Source organism: Anser brachyrhynchus (assembly GCF_964034855.1).
Source record: "Anser brachyrhynchus genome assembly, chromosome: 14".
Classification (NCBI taxonomy): Eukaryota; Metazoa; Chordata; class Aves; order Anseriformes; family Anatidae; genus Anser; species Anser brachyrhynchus.
The window spans coordinates 4,872,054-4,884,368 of NC_137709.1; the positions used below are offsets into that span (position 1 = coordinate 4,872,054).

The 12,315-nt window shown below is 45.0% G+C and overlaps 1 protein-coding gene across 10 annotated transcripts in view; it reads left to right on the plus strand.

Annotated features, from left to right (window-relative positions):
• The first annotated feature begins 4,220 nt into the window (after positions 1–4,220).
• HNRNPAB (heterogeneous nuclear ribonucleoprotein A/B) overlaps positions 4,221–12,315 on the plus strand; it is a 29,670-nt gene continuing 21,575 nt past the window's right edge. For 3 of the 10 annotated variants that reach the window (XM_080555081.1, XM_080555076.1, XM_080555080.1), the window contains exons 1-8: positions 4,221–4,386; positions 4,517–4,844; positions 7,840–8,008; positions 8,095–8,253; positions 8,669–8,800; positions 10,400–10,508; positions 10,602–10,754; positions 10,833–10,917. In XM_080555081.1, coding sequence (XP_080411207.1) covers positions 4,546–4,844; positions 7,840–8,008; positions 8,095–8,253; positions 8,669–8,800; positions 10,400–10,508; positions 10,602–10,754; positions 10,833–10,903 — 1,092 coding nt within the window. In that variant the 5' untranslated portion in view covers positions 4,221–4,386; positions 4,517–4,545 and the 3' untranslated portion in view covers positions 10,904–10,917. Of the gene's footprint in view, positions 4,387–4,516; positions 4,845–7,839; positions 8,009–8,094; positions 8,254–8,668; positions 8,801–10,399; positions 10,509–10,601; positions 10,755–10,832; positions 11,497–12,315 lie in introns of those variants that run through there. The other 7 variants (XM_080555077.1, XM_080555082.1, XM_080555085.1 and 4 more) reach the window with 5 other exon arrangements.

Sequence of the window (12,315 nt, forward strand, 5' to 3'; positions counted from 1 at the left end):
CTCAACAAATAAATCATTCGTTTTCATTCAGAAAGCTTCTGCAAGACTTTTTTTTTCTTTGGTTCATCTGCTAGTTCTCCACATCTTTTCAAAGCAAGTCTTTTCTATCACACACAAAACTGTTAGTCTTCAATTGCAAGCCCATTCTTACATCGATCCAGTCCTACTTACCTTTTGTTCCACAAAGGATAGCTCCTACAATATGAGCCCGCCAAGGCAATTGAATTCTACTAATGCATTTTCAAATAAAGACCCATGTTTTTGTCCCATGTTGCTCAGGATGAGCTCATGTTGAACACCTCTAGAGGCTAGCATTGATTTACCATTTTCTATAAAGCTCCTCCCAGTTTGAATATAGGCATTGCGTAGAGATGCTGCATATAGATATTAGGTTTCCCCCCAGCCTTTCAGAGCACCACCTCTTCTCTCTCTTTCTTGTTGTTCTATGTGATGTGTAACATCATATTGCCTTGGGTGATTGAGACCACTAAGCTCTGGGATTAAGTACTCAGTGTGATACTATCCACAATGAATAAATGACTATAAGAAGAATCTAATAGCAATATTATTATTATATGCAAATGGCAAGAGACAAGCAGGTAAATAAGGTGCTTTTTTAAGTTATGTTGTTACTTACCTGTTGTTTAAGTTATGTTGTTACTTGCTTAAATGCATCTTCATCTTATTTCAGTGTAGCGTAAGGCATCCTTTTTGCAGTCTTATTCTGACCACTTACTTTCAACAATTATGTTAAAATCTACAGGGCTACTTGCATAGTTATTACTATTATTAAATCTGTTCATTTATATTGTGCATAAGAACTAACTTGCGGGTGCTATTTTGTGTATAGTAGGCCACCTGTGACCTGAATGAGATGCTTACCATCAACTTATACAAGATAGACACAGTCTTGGGAAAAGGGATAAATTACATCAGTATTTTCAGACCAGTTAATGTTTTTTTTGTTTGCTTGTTTCTTCCTCTGTAAGAGGGAAACTATACAAATCAATGCAATGGAAATAAAAAGGAAATAGGATAAAGAAGAAAGGAAGCAATGAAGATGGGAATGGCACAAAACTCCTATGAGCAGACAGCAAGGGCAGGGCTTGGAGTAAACAAGTTTAATAGAATGGCAAAATTAAGTCCAATTTCAAAAGTTCATACACAAGTAAAATTCAATTGAACTTCAGTCAACACCATTAATAACAACAGTAATTACAGGATTAACAAAATAGCAAACAGAATGCTAGTTTTTTTCTCAGCAGTAAATGTGTCATGTAAGGATTACCGCCCAACAAGCTGTGTGTCTATTTTTCATTGATTAACCACAGGCTTTGAGTGTGGAGTGAAAGGCAGGACTGAAACCCAGGTTCCAGATGAATTATTTTAAATAACCTGTGTCATGATGGGGCCTGGTGAGAAAAATATTACTCATTAACAGCTCATAGTATCATCTCTCTCAGTCTTCAGTGCGTAGATATGCAAAGAGTGGCTCTGTTAGTCATGCAAGCCTTCGGTTTCCAAACCAGATACACAACCATGTTGTTATCCTCTTGTTGGATATGGGACATAAAAAGCATCAAACATTAAAACGGGGCAACTGGGAATCACAGATAAGACTTGGCAGTTGGGAACTGCTACTTAGAATTGCCAAGCTGAGAGATTGAGATGGACCTAACCAGAAGAAAGGGGCTGCTGGAAAAGAGAACTGATTTAAAGAAGCACTGTTAAGCAGGAAAAGGATAATGTGCCAAAGTATCAGTGCAAGAGCTATGAAAGGAAAGATGAAACAAGTTCAGCAAAGTAAGAAAGAAAAGTGAAAAAGAGAAGGAAAGGGAAAAACATACGGAGAACGCCAAATGAAATGACAATCATGCGAGTCTTTAGCAAGGCTTGATGAAATACAAAGGGGATGTTCAGAGCAGAGGGAGATTAACTAATAAATTATATAATCAAAACCACTCAGGTTCTCTCCATCAGCTGAGCCTAACCTTACATGACAGAGTCACATAAAATGCTGCCCATTTCAGTTTACTCTTGCAAGCTGGTCTGTGAACTTGTAACTTCAGAACACGTGTCTGCATTCAGCAGCTGCATACACAGAAACCTGCAAAAAAGAAAGTGGCTAGTGAGGAAGGGAGGTAGCATTCACCGTGTCAGCCCCCACATTTAACTGAACCTGCAAATACCAGTCTGATCTTAGCTCCCGCCGTAGTGATTTGCGCAACTGCAGGATATTTTCCAATTGAAGCAAACTGACAGCACTGTGTAAATTAACACATGCAGTTGACACCGTGGCTTAGCTGATTCTAATCAGAAACCATACCTTTTTGGTATAAACTGATTACAATCTTAGCCAAGGCTGCCTAAAAGAACTCAACAGAAGTTCTCTTGCCGGATGTGGGGCAAGTTCTCTGAGATGGCATAAATCAGGATAAAGACCACCATATGTTTTTTTGTTGTTTCTAACATTTTATTTAAAGTTCAATGTAAGAAAAACAGTTTAAAAATATAGTCTTGTAACAATAAGCATCTTTATCAGATAACAGATACAACCTGTCCTACAGGCATTACAATCTTCAAGCATGCTGGTTAGGTACTCTTCATATTGTTGTAACTGGACCTGACCTCATATGACGTTCATTCACAAACTTTAGCCTTAACAGCTAGTTGTAGGGCTTGTCCGTAGCCTGCCCTACTCTGTCAACAGACTAGGTTGAGATAAACATCTCTAAAGATAAAATTCCGAGCTATTATAGCTTGGGCTGAAAGTGTAGCAGAATATTTACAAATTAATATCCTTCATGAATAGAGCACCTGGCTGACAAATCACACATCAGTTATTATACTATGCTCTTACATTCTTGAAATTACTCATGTTGATCACGTTTTTAGACTGCTTTAATATTTTTCAGTTTGTGGGCAGTAAACATTTGAGGAAAAAAGGATTTACAAAATCAAATAGCCATTATGTCCAACGATTTAAACTCTAGAAATTATATGCAAAAAACCCTGCAATTCCAGTAACAAATATGATGACAGTCTTGCTGCGCGTGTGCATGGGAACCCAAAGCAGCTTGGACCAGTTAAAATGGCTCTTGTGGCAAGCCACAGCACCATAACAAACGAGTGGCTTCAAATTCTTGACTGTAGCAGAGGGCTATTTTTCATATGATATTATAACACTAAGTATGATTTCCTTTTTTTTTTCTCCCCTCTCCTTTCCCTTAAGAGGTCTGGCTCATAGCCCGAGGCAGTGGGCTGTTTTTAACTTTAAAAAAGTGGATCGAGCCCTTAATCCAAACATACTCCGTTGATTTTATTTTGTGCTCATCTTTAGCGATCTGCTGCTTGTACAGCTACAAAGGTTATAAAATCACACATAGCATAGTCTATGCTAACTTTACTGAGTTGCTACTTTAGAAAACAAATCTTGTAGAGGATAAAAGATGCTCTAAAAGCAGTTTGCTGAAGGACAGCCTGGATCCTAGACTAGGCTGCCTAACAAAAAAATGCCTCGCTATATTGTTAGCTACGTGCATTTTTTCTGACTTGTAATAATGGGTGTTAGTACCCAAGTAGAGCCAGGGGAGATATTTGAGAGGGCAGAGCACCCTTATAGCACACGCATTCATTACTACAGAGAGTTAGGAAATAATCGTTACTTCTAGCCCTCAAGCAAAGGGCATAATTTTTCCTTTTTAAAGACGTGGCTGCAAGCTGTGCCTGTCTATCCCAACCCCGAGCTCTGCCCCTGTGACGAGAGCCGCCAGGACCCCACACCGCGCAGCAACCTGCGGCGGACCCGCACGGAGCGCTGCCCCCCTCACCCAGCCCCGCCTGGGCCAAAGCGCCGAGGCCTGGGCTGAGAGCTGAGAGCCCCGGTTGTGCCACATCACAGCCGAGAGCCCGGCCGGCAGCAGCGCAACCGGCCGAGGGGAAAACCCCGAGCGAGTCCCTGAGGCAGCGGGGAGGCGCCGGGCACCTCGCGGTCCCCTCGGGGGGAGCCGAGGCGCGAGGCCCCTCGCGCGCCTTCCCCCCTCAGCCCAGTGCCGCGGGCGGCCATTCGCCAACCGCTTCCCTCCCCGCCCGCCGCGCGCCGCCAAACCAATCAGAACCCGCAGCCTCCCGCGAGTGACGAGCCGCGGAGGCCAACGACGAGGCGCCTTGTTGCGATGTGCCCGGGGCTCCGGCGCTATAAAGGCGGCCACGCGTTGGGGCTGCGGGCCGGCGGGGACGTGTCGCGGGGGGAAGGAGGCGGCGGCGCGGAGCAGCGGAGCGCCGCGGGGAGGGGACGGCGGAGCACGGCGGGCGGCTCTCGGCGGGCTAGGGGGGATTTTAATCCGATTCCGGCCGGCCCGGATTTTATCGCGAGCGGGTTTTAAAGTGAGTACGGGCCTCTGGGGCGGGGGGGGAGGGGCGAGGACCGGATCAGACCGGCCCGGCCTGGCGGGGGGGGGGCAGGCCGTGGGGAGCCGCCCGCTGACCGCCCGTCCGCTCCGCCCGTCTCTTGCAGGCGCCTCTCGCCTCAGCGGCCGGGGCAGCATGTCCGAAGCGGAGCAGCAGTTGGCGGCCGCCGCCGGCGCCACCCAGAACGGGCACGAAGCGGCCGAGAGCGCCGGGGGGGAGCAGCAGCAGCAGCAGCAAGCCGACACCGGCGGGGCCCCGGCGGCGGCAGCGGCGGCAGCAGCAGCGGGCTCGGCGGCGGCGGCAGCAACGGCAGCGGCGGCGACCACAACGGCGGCGGCAGCCGGAGCGGCGGCGGGAACGGCGGGGGCGGCCGCCAGCCAGAACGGGGCCGAAGGCGACCAGATCAACGCCAGCAAGAACGAGGAGGACGCGGGGTAAGGAGGCGCCGGCAGGGCCCCGGGAGGCGGGCGGGAGCCGGGCCCGCTGCGGGGCTCGGCGGTGCCCGGCCGGGGGGATGGGGGGTTGAGGCCCCGGTGCGGAGCGCTGGGGCGAGCCGCGGCCCTGCAGCAGCACGAGCAGCGCTAGCAGCAGCAGCAGCACTCGCAGCAGCAGCAGCGCTTCCTTTGTTCTGGAGCTGCCTTTTGTTGGCGCCATGTGGTGGCTGGGGGAGGGGCGGGGAGCGCGCTGCTCGCCTGCTCCCGCTGGAAAATGGAAGGGGATTGAGCTCGGCTCGCCTCCCGGCCCGCGTTTTCCTCTCCTCCTCGGGCCTGTTTAAGGGAAGGAGAGGACGGGGGGAGTTGGTTTTTGGCGGAGGGGGGTGGGCTGCTTCCAACTTGCCGGGGGCCGCATGGATGAGCCTCGCCGTTGGTGTAAACACGAGCACGCTTTGTGTAACGCCTCCAAAAATAATAACTCGCGCTTGGGAGGTAGCCGTGGTAGTCTTAAGCATTTTTGGAGTGGGTGAGGGAAAAACGGCGTGGCCGAGGTGATGTGCGATACGTTTGGGGAAGGAAGAGCGGTTTTGGTGTACTACTTGGCAGCATTGTCAGAAAACTGCTCATTGCTTAGGAGCGATTTGTGGAGGAGTCTCGGTGGCTTTGTTGGATTTCAGCTTTAAGATTAATTTATTTACCTTTGTAGTTTGTCAGTTTCTTATTTTTATGAATATCCATGCTCGACTTGAAAACTGCAGCCTGTTTCCGAAGAGGGTCTTTGTGATCCTCTCTGTCCGTGTATTTCGTTGGAACTTCCTTTGTTGTCACTGGGCCTGATCAGGGGGTCAGCTCCCTGAGGCTAACAGCGAGCTGAAGCCACCATAGCATAATAGATTTAGGCTCTAAGGAAAGGAGTAAAACTTATACAAGTTTCCTGTTACCTAGGGCTGGATGTGCCTTTTCCACTGTTGAAAGATTAAGAACCACATCTACAATGTGTGTTTTCTTTATACATCTTTAGTGTTCTGCCCTCATGGTGGTTGTTAGTGTCTTGTCTTCTTTGTTGCGCAGGAGGTAACAAGTTTTCAACCCCAAATCGATGTGAACTAAAATTCCTAAGAAAAGCAGTTATTGTCAGGGATTGAACTATGTGAAAATTTAAACCTGCAGACTGGTCCAAGGCAGAGTTCAGGACACTGACACAGTTTTGTTAACAGCTGAAACGTGCTTTGATTTATCTGTGTTGATATGCTGAGGAGGGGGAAGAAAATAACTATACCTTAAAGAGCGCAATTTTCTGGTTTGTGTGGCCTCTGAAGGGGAAACTAAATACTAGGAAATTGGTCTTAATTTCAAAGGCTGTACACTGTGGTATTTATATACATGTAGGTGTTGATCATGATAACTTAAAAAAACCAAAGGATTGTAAATCACAAAGTGTAGTATCTATTCCTGTGGTAAAAGATGAGTTTAGCATGTGGCAATGTCTGCCTGTCTACCATAGCCCTGTCTGTTGGGCATAAAGCAGCTAAAGCTTCCTGAGGACAAAATGCTGTTGTCCTCACAAACTTTGAATTTCTGTGGATCCATTCTGTGTGTTTAATGGTTCCAGGGTATGCTATCGAAAAAGTCTGCAGATTATAGCAGTCCTGCATGGTCAGCTATTCTGATGTGCATGAAGCCATGAAGTTAACTTTTACCTGTTATTGAAAGGCTTTGTAAAATTTGTAGGGCTTTTTCTTTAGGGCCTATTTTTTAATGGCTGTGAGAAGCACACGGACTTTGCTTGGGTCTTCTGTACCATGCTGCACTTGAGAGAGCAGGGCTTGATCTGAAAAATGACTGCGCCTACGAAGGTTATGGTTCCATCCAGTTCAAGGCAAAGAACCTAGAAAACAGAGCACTTAAAGGTTTTTTAATCATGTTGCCTTTAGAGCATCAATGGATGCTGGCTTCAGCAAGTCACAGTTACACTTTAACACCAAAAACCGATTTTATGTAGTGGTAGTCTAGTTTCTAAAGTGCTGCTGGCTTCTAGTGCCAGATCTAGGTTGCCTGTAAACACAGCAATGACAACTTAAACTGCTTTAGTCTATAGTTAAGTAAAAAGGCTCAAATGCTTTCAAAAGCTTAGTTTGTTACCTTGGAAACTCTGAAAATAGAAAATACAGTCACATTATTAATGCTTTCATTGGAAGTGAGGTATTTGATAAGTACCTTATTGACAGATCTTAGTTTTGCTTGTTAGCTTCAGTTCTGCATTGGACTTCATTTGTTTCTAGTTCTTTGTGATGCTTTGGAGCTGTCCTGTGTGGGCAAGTGGGTAGAGAAGTGCTGTATTGTGGCCCTTCAGGAAAAGGAAGGCTAGTTGAGTGGTGTAGTACTGGTGAGGTAGAACTAGATTCAGTACCTAAACAGGAAGAAGTGCACAGCGTACTTGTTGAGGCAGGTCCAAAGTCCCATCTCCTGTAGGAGGCTGTTCTTAGGGGTTGTAGTTGTCCGGTTAAATTCTGGGGGCTGTTCTTGGGACTAACATTTTTACAGCCATTTGTCCAAATCATAAGAGGTCTTCAGTATTTTGCTTTTGATGCCCTTTTCTAGCCTGAGTGCTTTCAAAGCATGAGAAATGACCCCAGTTTCTTTCCAAAAACTGAACTGGCAGTAATTGGTAATCAATACTGCTTTGTTGCAAAAAGCAGAATCATGTTGGAGGAATGTAAGTCACTGGTAAGGAATACATTAGGCCACCTTTACTGTTTCTTATGGCATGTCATAAGGGTGCTCTGTGTAACTCCTTCAAAGAGGAGGGAAGACAAACCACGTTGTACACTCCTGTAGAATTAGGTTTTGACAAGATGCAGAAGTGTTTAATCTTAAGCACTTGGCCCTGTTTCTGACAATGCTGCTGAGTTGTGCACCAGTCTGTGCATCTTGCTGCATGTGCTTTTCTGTAGTACTTCCTGAGTCTAAATAGCTCTTCTCTTTGAAATTTCAGGAAAATGTTCGTTGGCGGCCTCAGTTGGGATACAAGCAAAAAAGACTTGAAAGATTACTTCACCAAGTTTGGTGAGGTAACCGACTGCACGATAAAGATGGACCCCAACACAGGAAGATCCAGAGGCTTTGGATTTATTCTCTTCAAAGAACCTGGCAGTGTTGAAAAGGTGAATTTAAGCTTCATTTTTTTTAAGATTCTTAACTTATAGGGAAACTTTTCAGCTTGAGCTAATCTTATCAAACTATGTTTCAGGTTCTGGAACAGAAAGAACACAGGCTAGATGGACGACTAATTGACCCCAAGAAGGCCATGGCAATGAAAAAGGATCCAGTGAAGAAAATCTTTGTTGGGGGACTTAACCCTGAAGCCACAGAAGAGAAAATCAGGGAATACTTTGGAGAGTTTGGAGAGGTGTGTAATGTTATCTTACTAAACAGTGGAACACAGCATAGTCTACAGTTGCTGTTTGACTAATAATTTGCAAGTTGCAAAATGTTAACTTTAGAAGTAATCAAGGCTTTTACAATTGATCCAGAGGTTACCCATCTTGAAAGCGAGGAAGGCACATGTTGCACTAGTTGCTTACATGGCTAATTAGAAAGTTTACCTGTAACAAACCATAATATTTATCTTAGAAGTGCCTTTTAAGATTTGTACAGTCAAAGCCTCTGGTTTGAAAGCTGATCTTCCTATAGGAAGATTCGTGCAACTTCGTTGCACAATATGCATAGATACAAAACTTACTTTCAGCCTTACTGTCCCCAATGCAATGTACTCAACTGTTCTGCTAAAATACAAGTCTAAAAACGGTATTTCATGTCTTCAGATTGAAGCAATTGAACTTCCAATGGATCCAAAGACCAACAAAAGGAGGGGGTTTGTGTTCATCACTTTCAAGGAAGAAGATCCAGTGAAGAAGGTTTTGGAGAAGAAATTCCATAACGTCAGTGGAAGCAAGGTAAAAACTTTGGATTTGTAAATTTTTGACTAAGTTCTTAAGCATAATACCACTACATCCTTACTCTGAAAATGATACTGTAGATTTCTGCTTTCAGAGTACCCAAAGTACAATAAGGCCAGCTTGCAATTTACCATAACTTTTTTGGTATATGTTCAGTCACAGAGCCTACAAAGGTTCTTTGCCAGTATTTGTGGCTTTAATGCTTGCTGTGTTGTAGGGGCTTTTATAGGCAAAGGATCTAATTGTGTTACTTAAACACACAGAAAAACTGGCTTGTTTATATATCAGTATGGTGATACAAGCCATTTGAGCAGACCAGTTCTCTTCTTTCTGCATGGAGTAACTGCATAAATGCAGGGCTTACTGGTACTGCTGCAGGAACCAGAGAGCAGATGTATGCTGACCCTCAAACCTGGCCTGCTGGTTGTGTGACCTGCTCTAACAGTGGTGTGAGATGCTCTGAGCAGCTGACAGTGCTCATCTGTGGCAGGAGCTAATGCAGCTTCAGGTGTTAAGCTAGTGAGAAGGACTGGAGGCAAAGGATGTTTGCTGGCTGGCAGGTGTCCCTCTTTGCTGTGTCCAGTGCCAACCATGTAGTAACTTCAAAGCCTGCCCTGTTGAATCTTTTACACTGCTTCATGCAGTCACTACTTGGGCTGCTCTTAGTTTAAGACTGGACTTAACACACAGTACAGGGTAAACTTTTGATAAGCACCTACCTGTTCATTGTTTGCCGGACAGTGTAGTAAGCAATAAAGTTTGTCAGGAGAGGGGAAGGGTCGTGTGTGCAAGGAGCAGAGAAATCATATTTGTGTATCTTGCAACTATGGCTTGTTTTGTCATAGTAATAATAAAAATAGCACGTTACCTTAAAGCAAGATCCTGTGTGAAGAACTCCAAGCTGGGTTTACTCAGGTACCATTGCAGGGAATAGTTCCTTTCCCAGGAGCAGGAGCTTTCATGTCTTACCATGCGCAGATTCAGGAAGTAGAAGCTGGCTGACAGCTTGAGCTGGAGCTTGGGAACCAGTCTTGGACATGGCAATTCTGGTTATTTTCACCTAATCTTATAATTCGATAGGTAATTTTAAGAGTTAAGTGTACTTTACAGCCCAACACGGACCCTGTCTGTAGGGTGTATGAAGGCTGCCAGGGGAACTCACTCTGGCTTATTTCTCAGCTTTCTTGGTAGCTCCTCAGTCAGTGCAGCTCAGGCGAAGCAGGCCAGCAGAGCACCTTAGCCTGAGAGGTCCTGCAGGATGCAGGGCAGCCTTGTGGCCCCTGCAGGAGCGGTAGTGGCTGTGCTCAGGTGACCTCCCCACCTCTTCTGTGGGGAAGCTGATGGTGGGGAACGGGCGGCATGAAGTACTCTGAAAGCAGTGGCCTGCTTTGAATTGCTGATAGTGGCTTACCTTTGCCCAGGCGGTGCCATAAATCAGATGCTCCTGGATATGCAGTTGTCTTGGTCGTGTGACAGGGAGCACAGCACATACATCTCCTTAGCCTCTAGGATAACCGCTGGCTTCCCTGGGTGGCTAGGTTTGGGCAATGCTGCTCTGAGACAATCTACACACTCCTCCTTGTTCTTCATTTTCAGTGCGAGATAAAGGTAGCACAGCCAAAAGAAGTATACCAGCAGCAGCAGTTCAGTAGTGGTGGAGGAAGAGGTAGCTATGGAGGAAGAGGCAGAGGTGGAAGAGGCGGTGGTAAGTACTACACGCACTGCTTTAGTATGGACACATTCAAAATAAGTTGTGTGTACTAAAATGGGATTTTGTGGATGGTTTTCCCTTCTATAGCTCAAAGTCAAAATTGGAATCAAGGTTATGGCAATTACTGGAACCAGGGTTATGGGAATCAAGGATACGGCTATCAGCAAGGTTATGGTGGCTATGGAGGCTATGATTATTCAGGATATGGGTATTATGGATATGGACCAGGCTATGATTACAGTAAGTAAAGAGAACTGTATTGGGTATAAGCAAGCGTAACTAATTAGCAGTTTAATGCATTTGTTGTCTTGTTCATAGGTCAAGGCAGTGCAAATTATGGGAAGACACCAAGGCGTGGTGGCCATCAGAATAACTACAAGCCATATTGATCAAACTTATTCAGGTATGCAGTGGCATGGTCTCTTTTGGAAAATGACTGCATAGGTTTTGTATACAATGCTGTAGATGGAGATTTCAGTTCTGTACCAAATTTAACTTTACAATAAATTTCTATGGCCTGTTAAATGTGCATCTTACTTGGAAGAGCTCCCTGCAAATGTTTTACATGTTTAATACTTACAGATAACTAGTTGTCTAGACAGTGTGGTGTGTAAATTTCAGCTTTGCTGAAGATATTAATTAATGATTTTATTAATAGGTTAAACTGAAACTGATTTTGAGGGTCTGCTTAAAGCTGCAGCTCTGCATCTAGGGACTGCCTCTTGGAGTTAACTATGGACTCTGCATTACTCCAGTTGTACAGAAAGAGATGCATCTTAGGGAACCAGTGTCACTTTCCACCTTTTTATTTTGTATTGTTTTTGTGTCATACATTTCCTGTAATGGAAGTGTTAATTTTACTGTACTTTTTGGTACCTTTTTGGAATCTAATGTATTGTAAGGTATTTTACATGTGTTCTGATTCACCATGACATGGATATTGAAGCTATCCTAGCTTTTGAAATAAAAAAGGCGTAATCTAGTGTCTTGTGCCATTCTTCAGCTCATGTATTAGTAAAACAGGTGTGTTGTTCCAGAACTTAGCTCATGGCAGTACTTTGGTAGATGGAGAGCTGGGCTTAATGCTTTTAATCTTGGAACTACAGGGCTGTATTGGTAGGTAGCTGTGTTTGCTTGCAGTTAAGTGGCAGCTATACTGCAGTCACTTCTGCCTGGAGGTTATGGAAGAGAACTTGGGTGGAATTCCCCAGCTGCTGGGGAGGCTGTGCTGTTGGCTCATGTTCTAGGCAAGCAGAGAGGCTCAGCATAACTAGTAATGCCTGCGTTGTAAGGCTCTGTGGGAGGAGCCAGAGGCATAGGTTTCAGGTAGGGCTTGGCAGTCTAGGCAGCTTTGCAGGAGGAGGCACAAGAGCTATGCAAGAAGCTAGCTGTACTTCCTTCGTGTTTCAGTGTCTTGAGTCTGAGAGATTCCTACAAGTTCTCAATAATATGTATACCTGTCATGAAAGACAGGCTAGATGGACATTAAATTATCAATGCAGAGTCTGAGTTTTGCAGTCTTACTGTGTACCCCAAAAAAACACAGTTCTTTAGAACTTCTACTGAAGCTGTGCTGTGGGAGGAAAAACAACAAAGCTGCTGCTAGTGATGCAGCCTTATTTCTAGACATAAATGACCGATTTGAGAGATGCTTTCCTTTGAGTAGTTTATCACTACTTCTACATAACTGATTTGCCTGTCTTGCTGCAGAGGAGTCACAATCTTAAATTTAAAAATAATCCAAATTGTAAGTGCTGCTGTGCAGAGTAAACTTCTAATCTTTGCTGCAGTAACTGGTTTG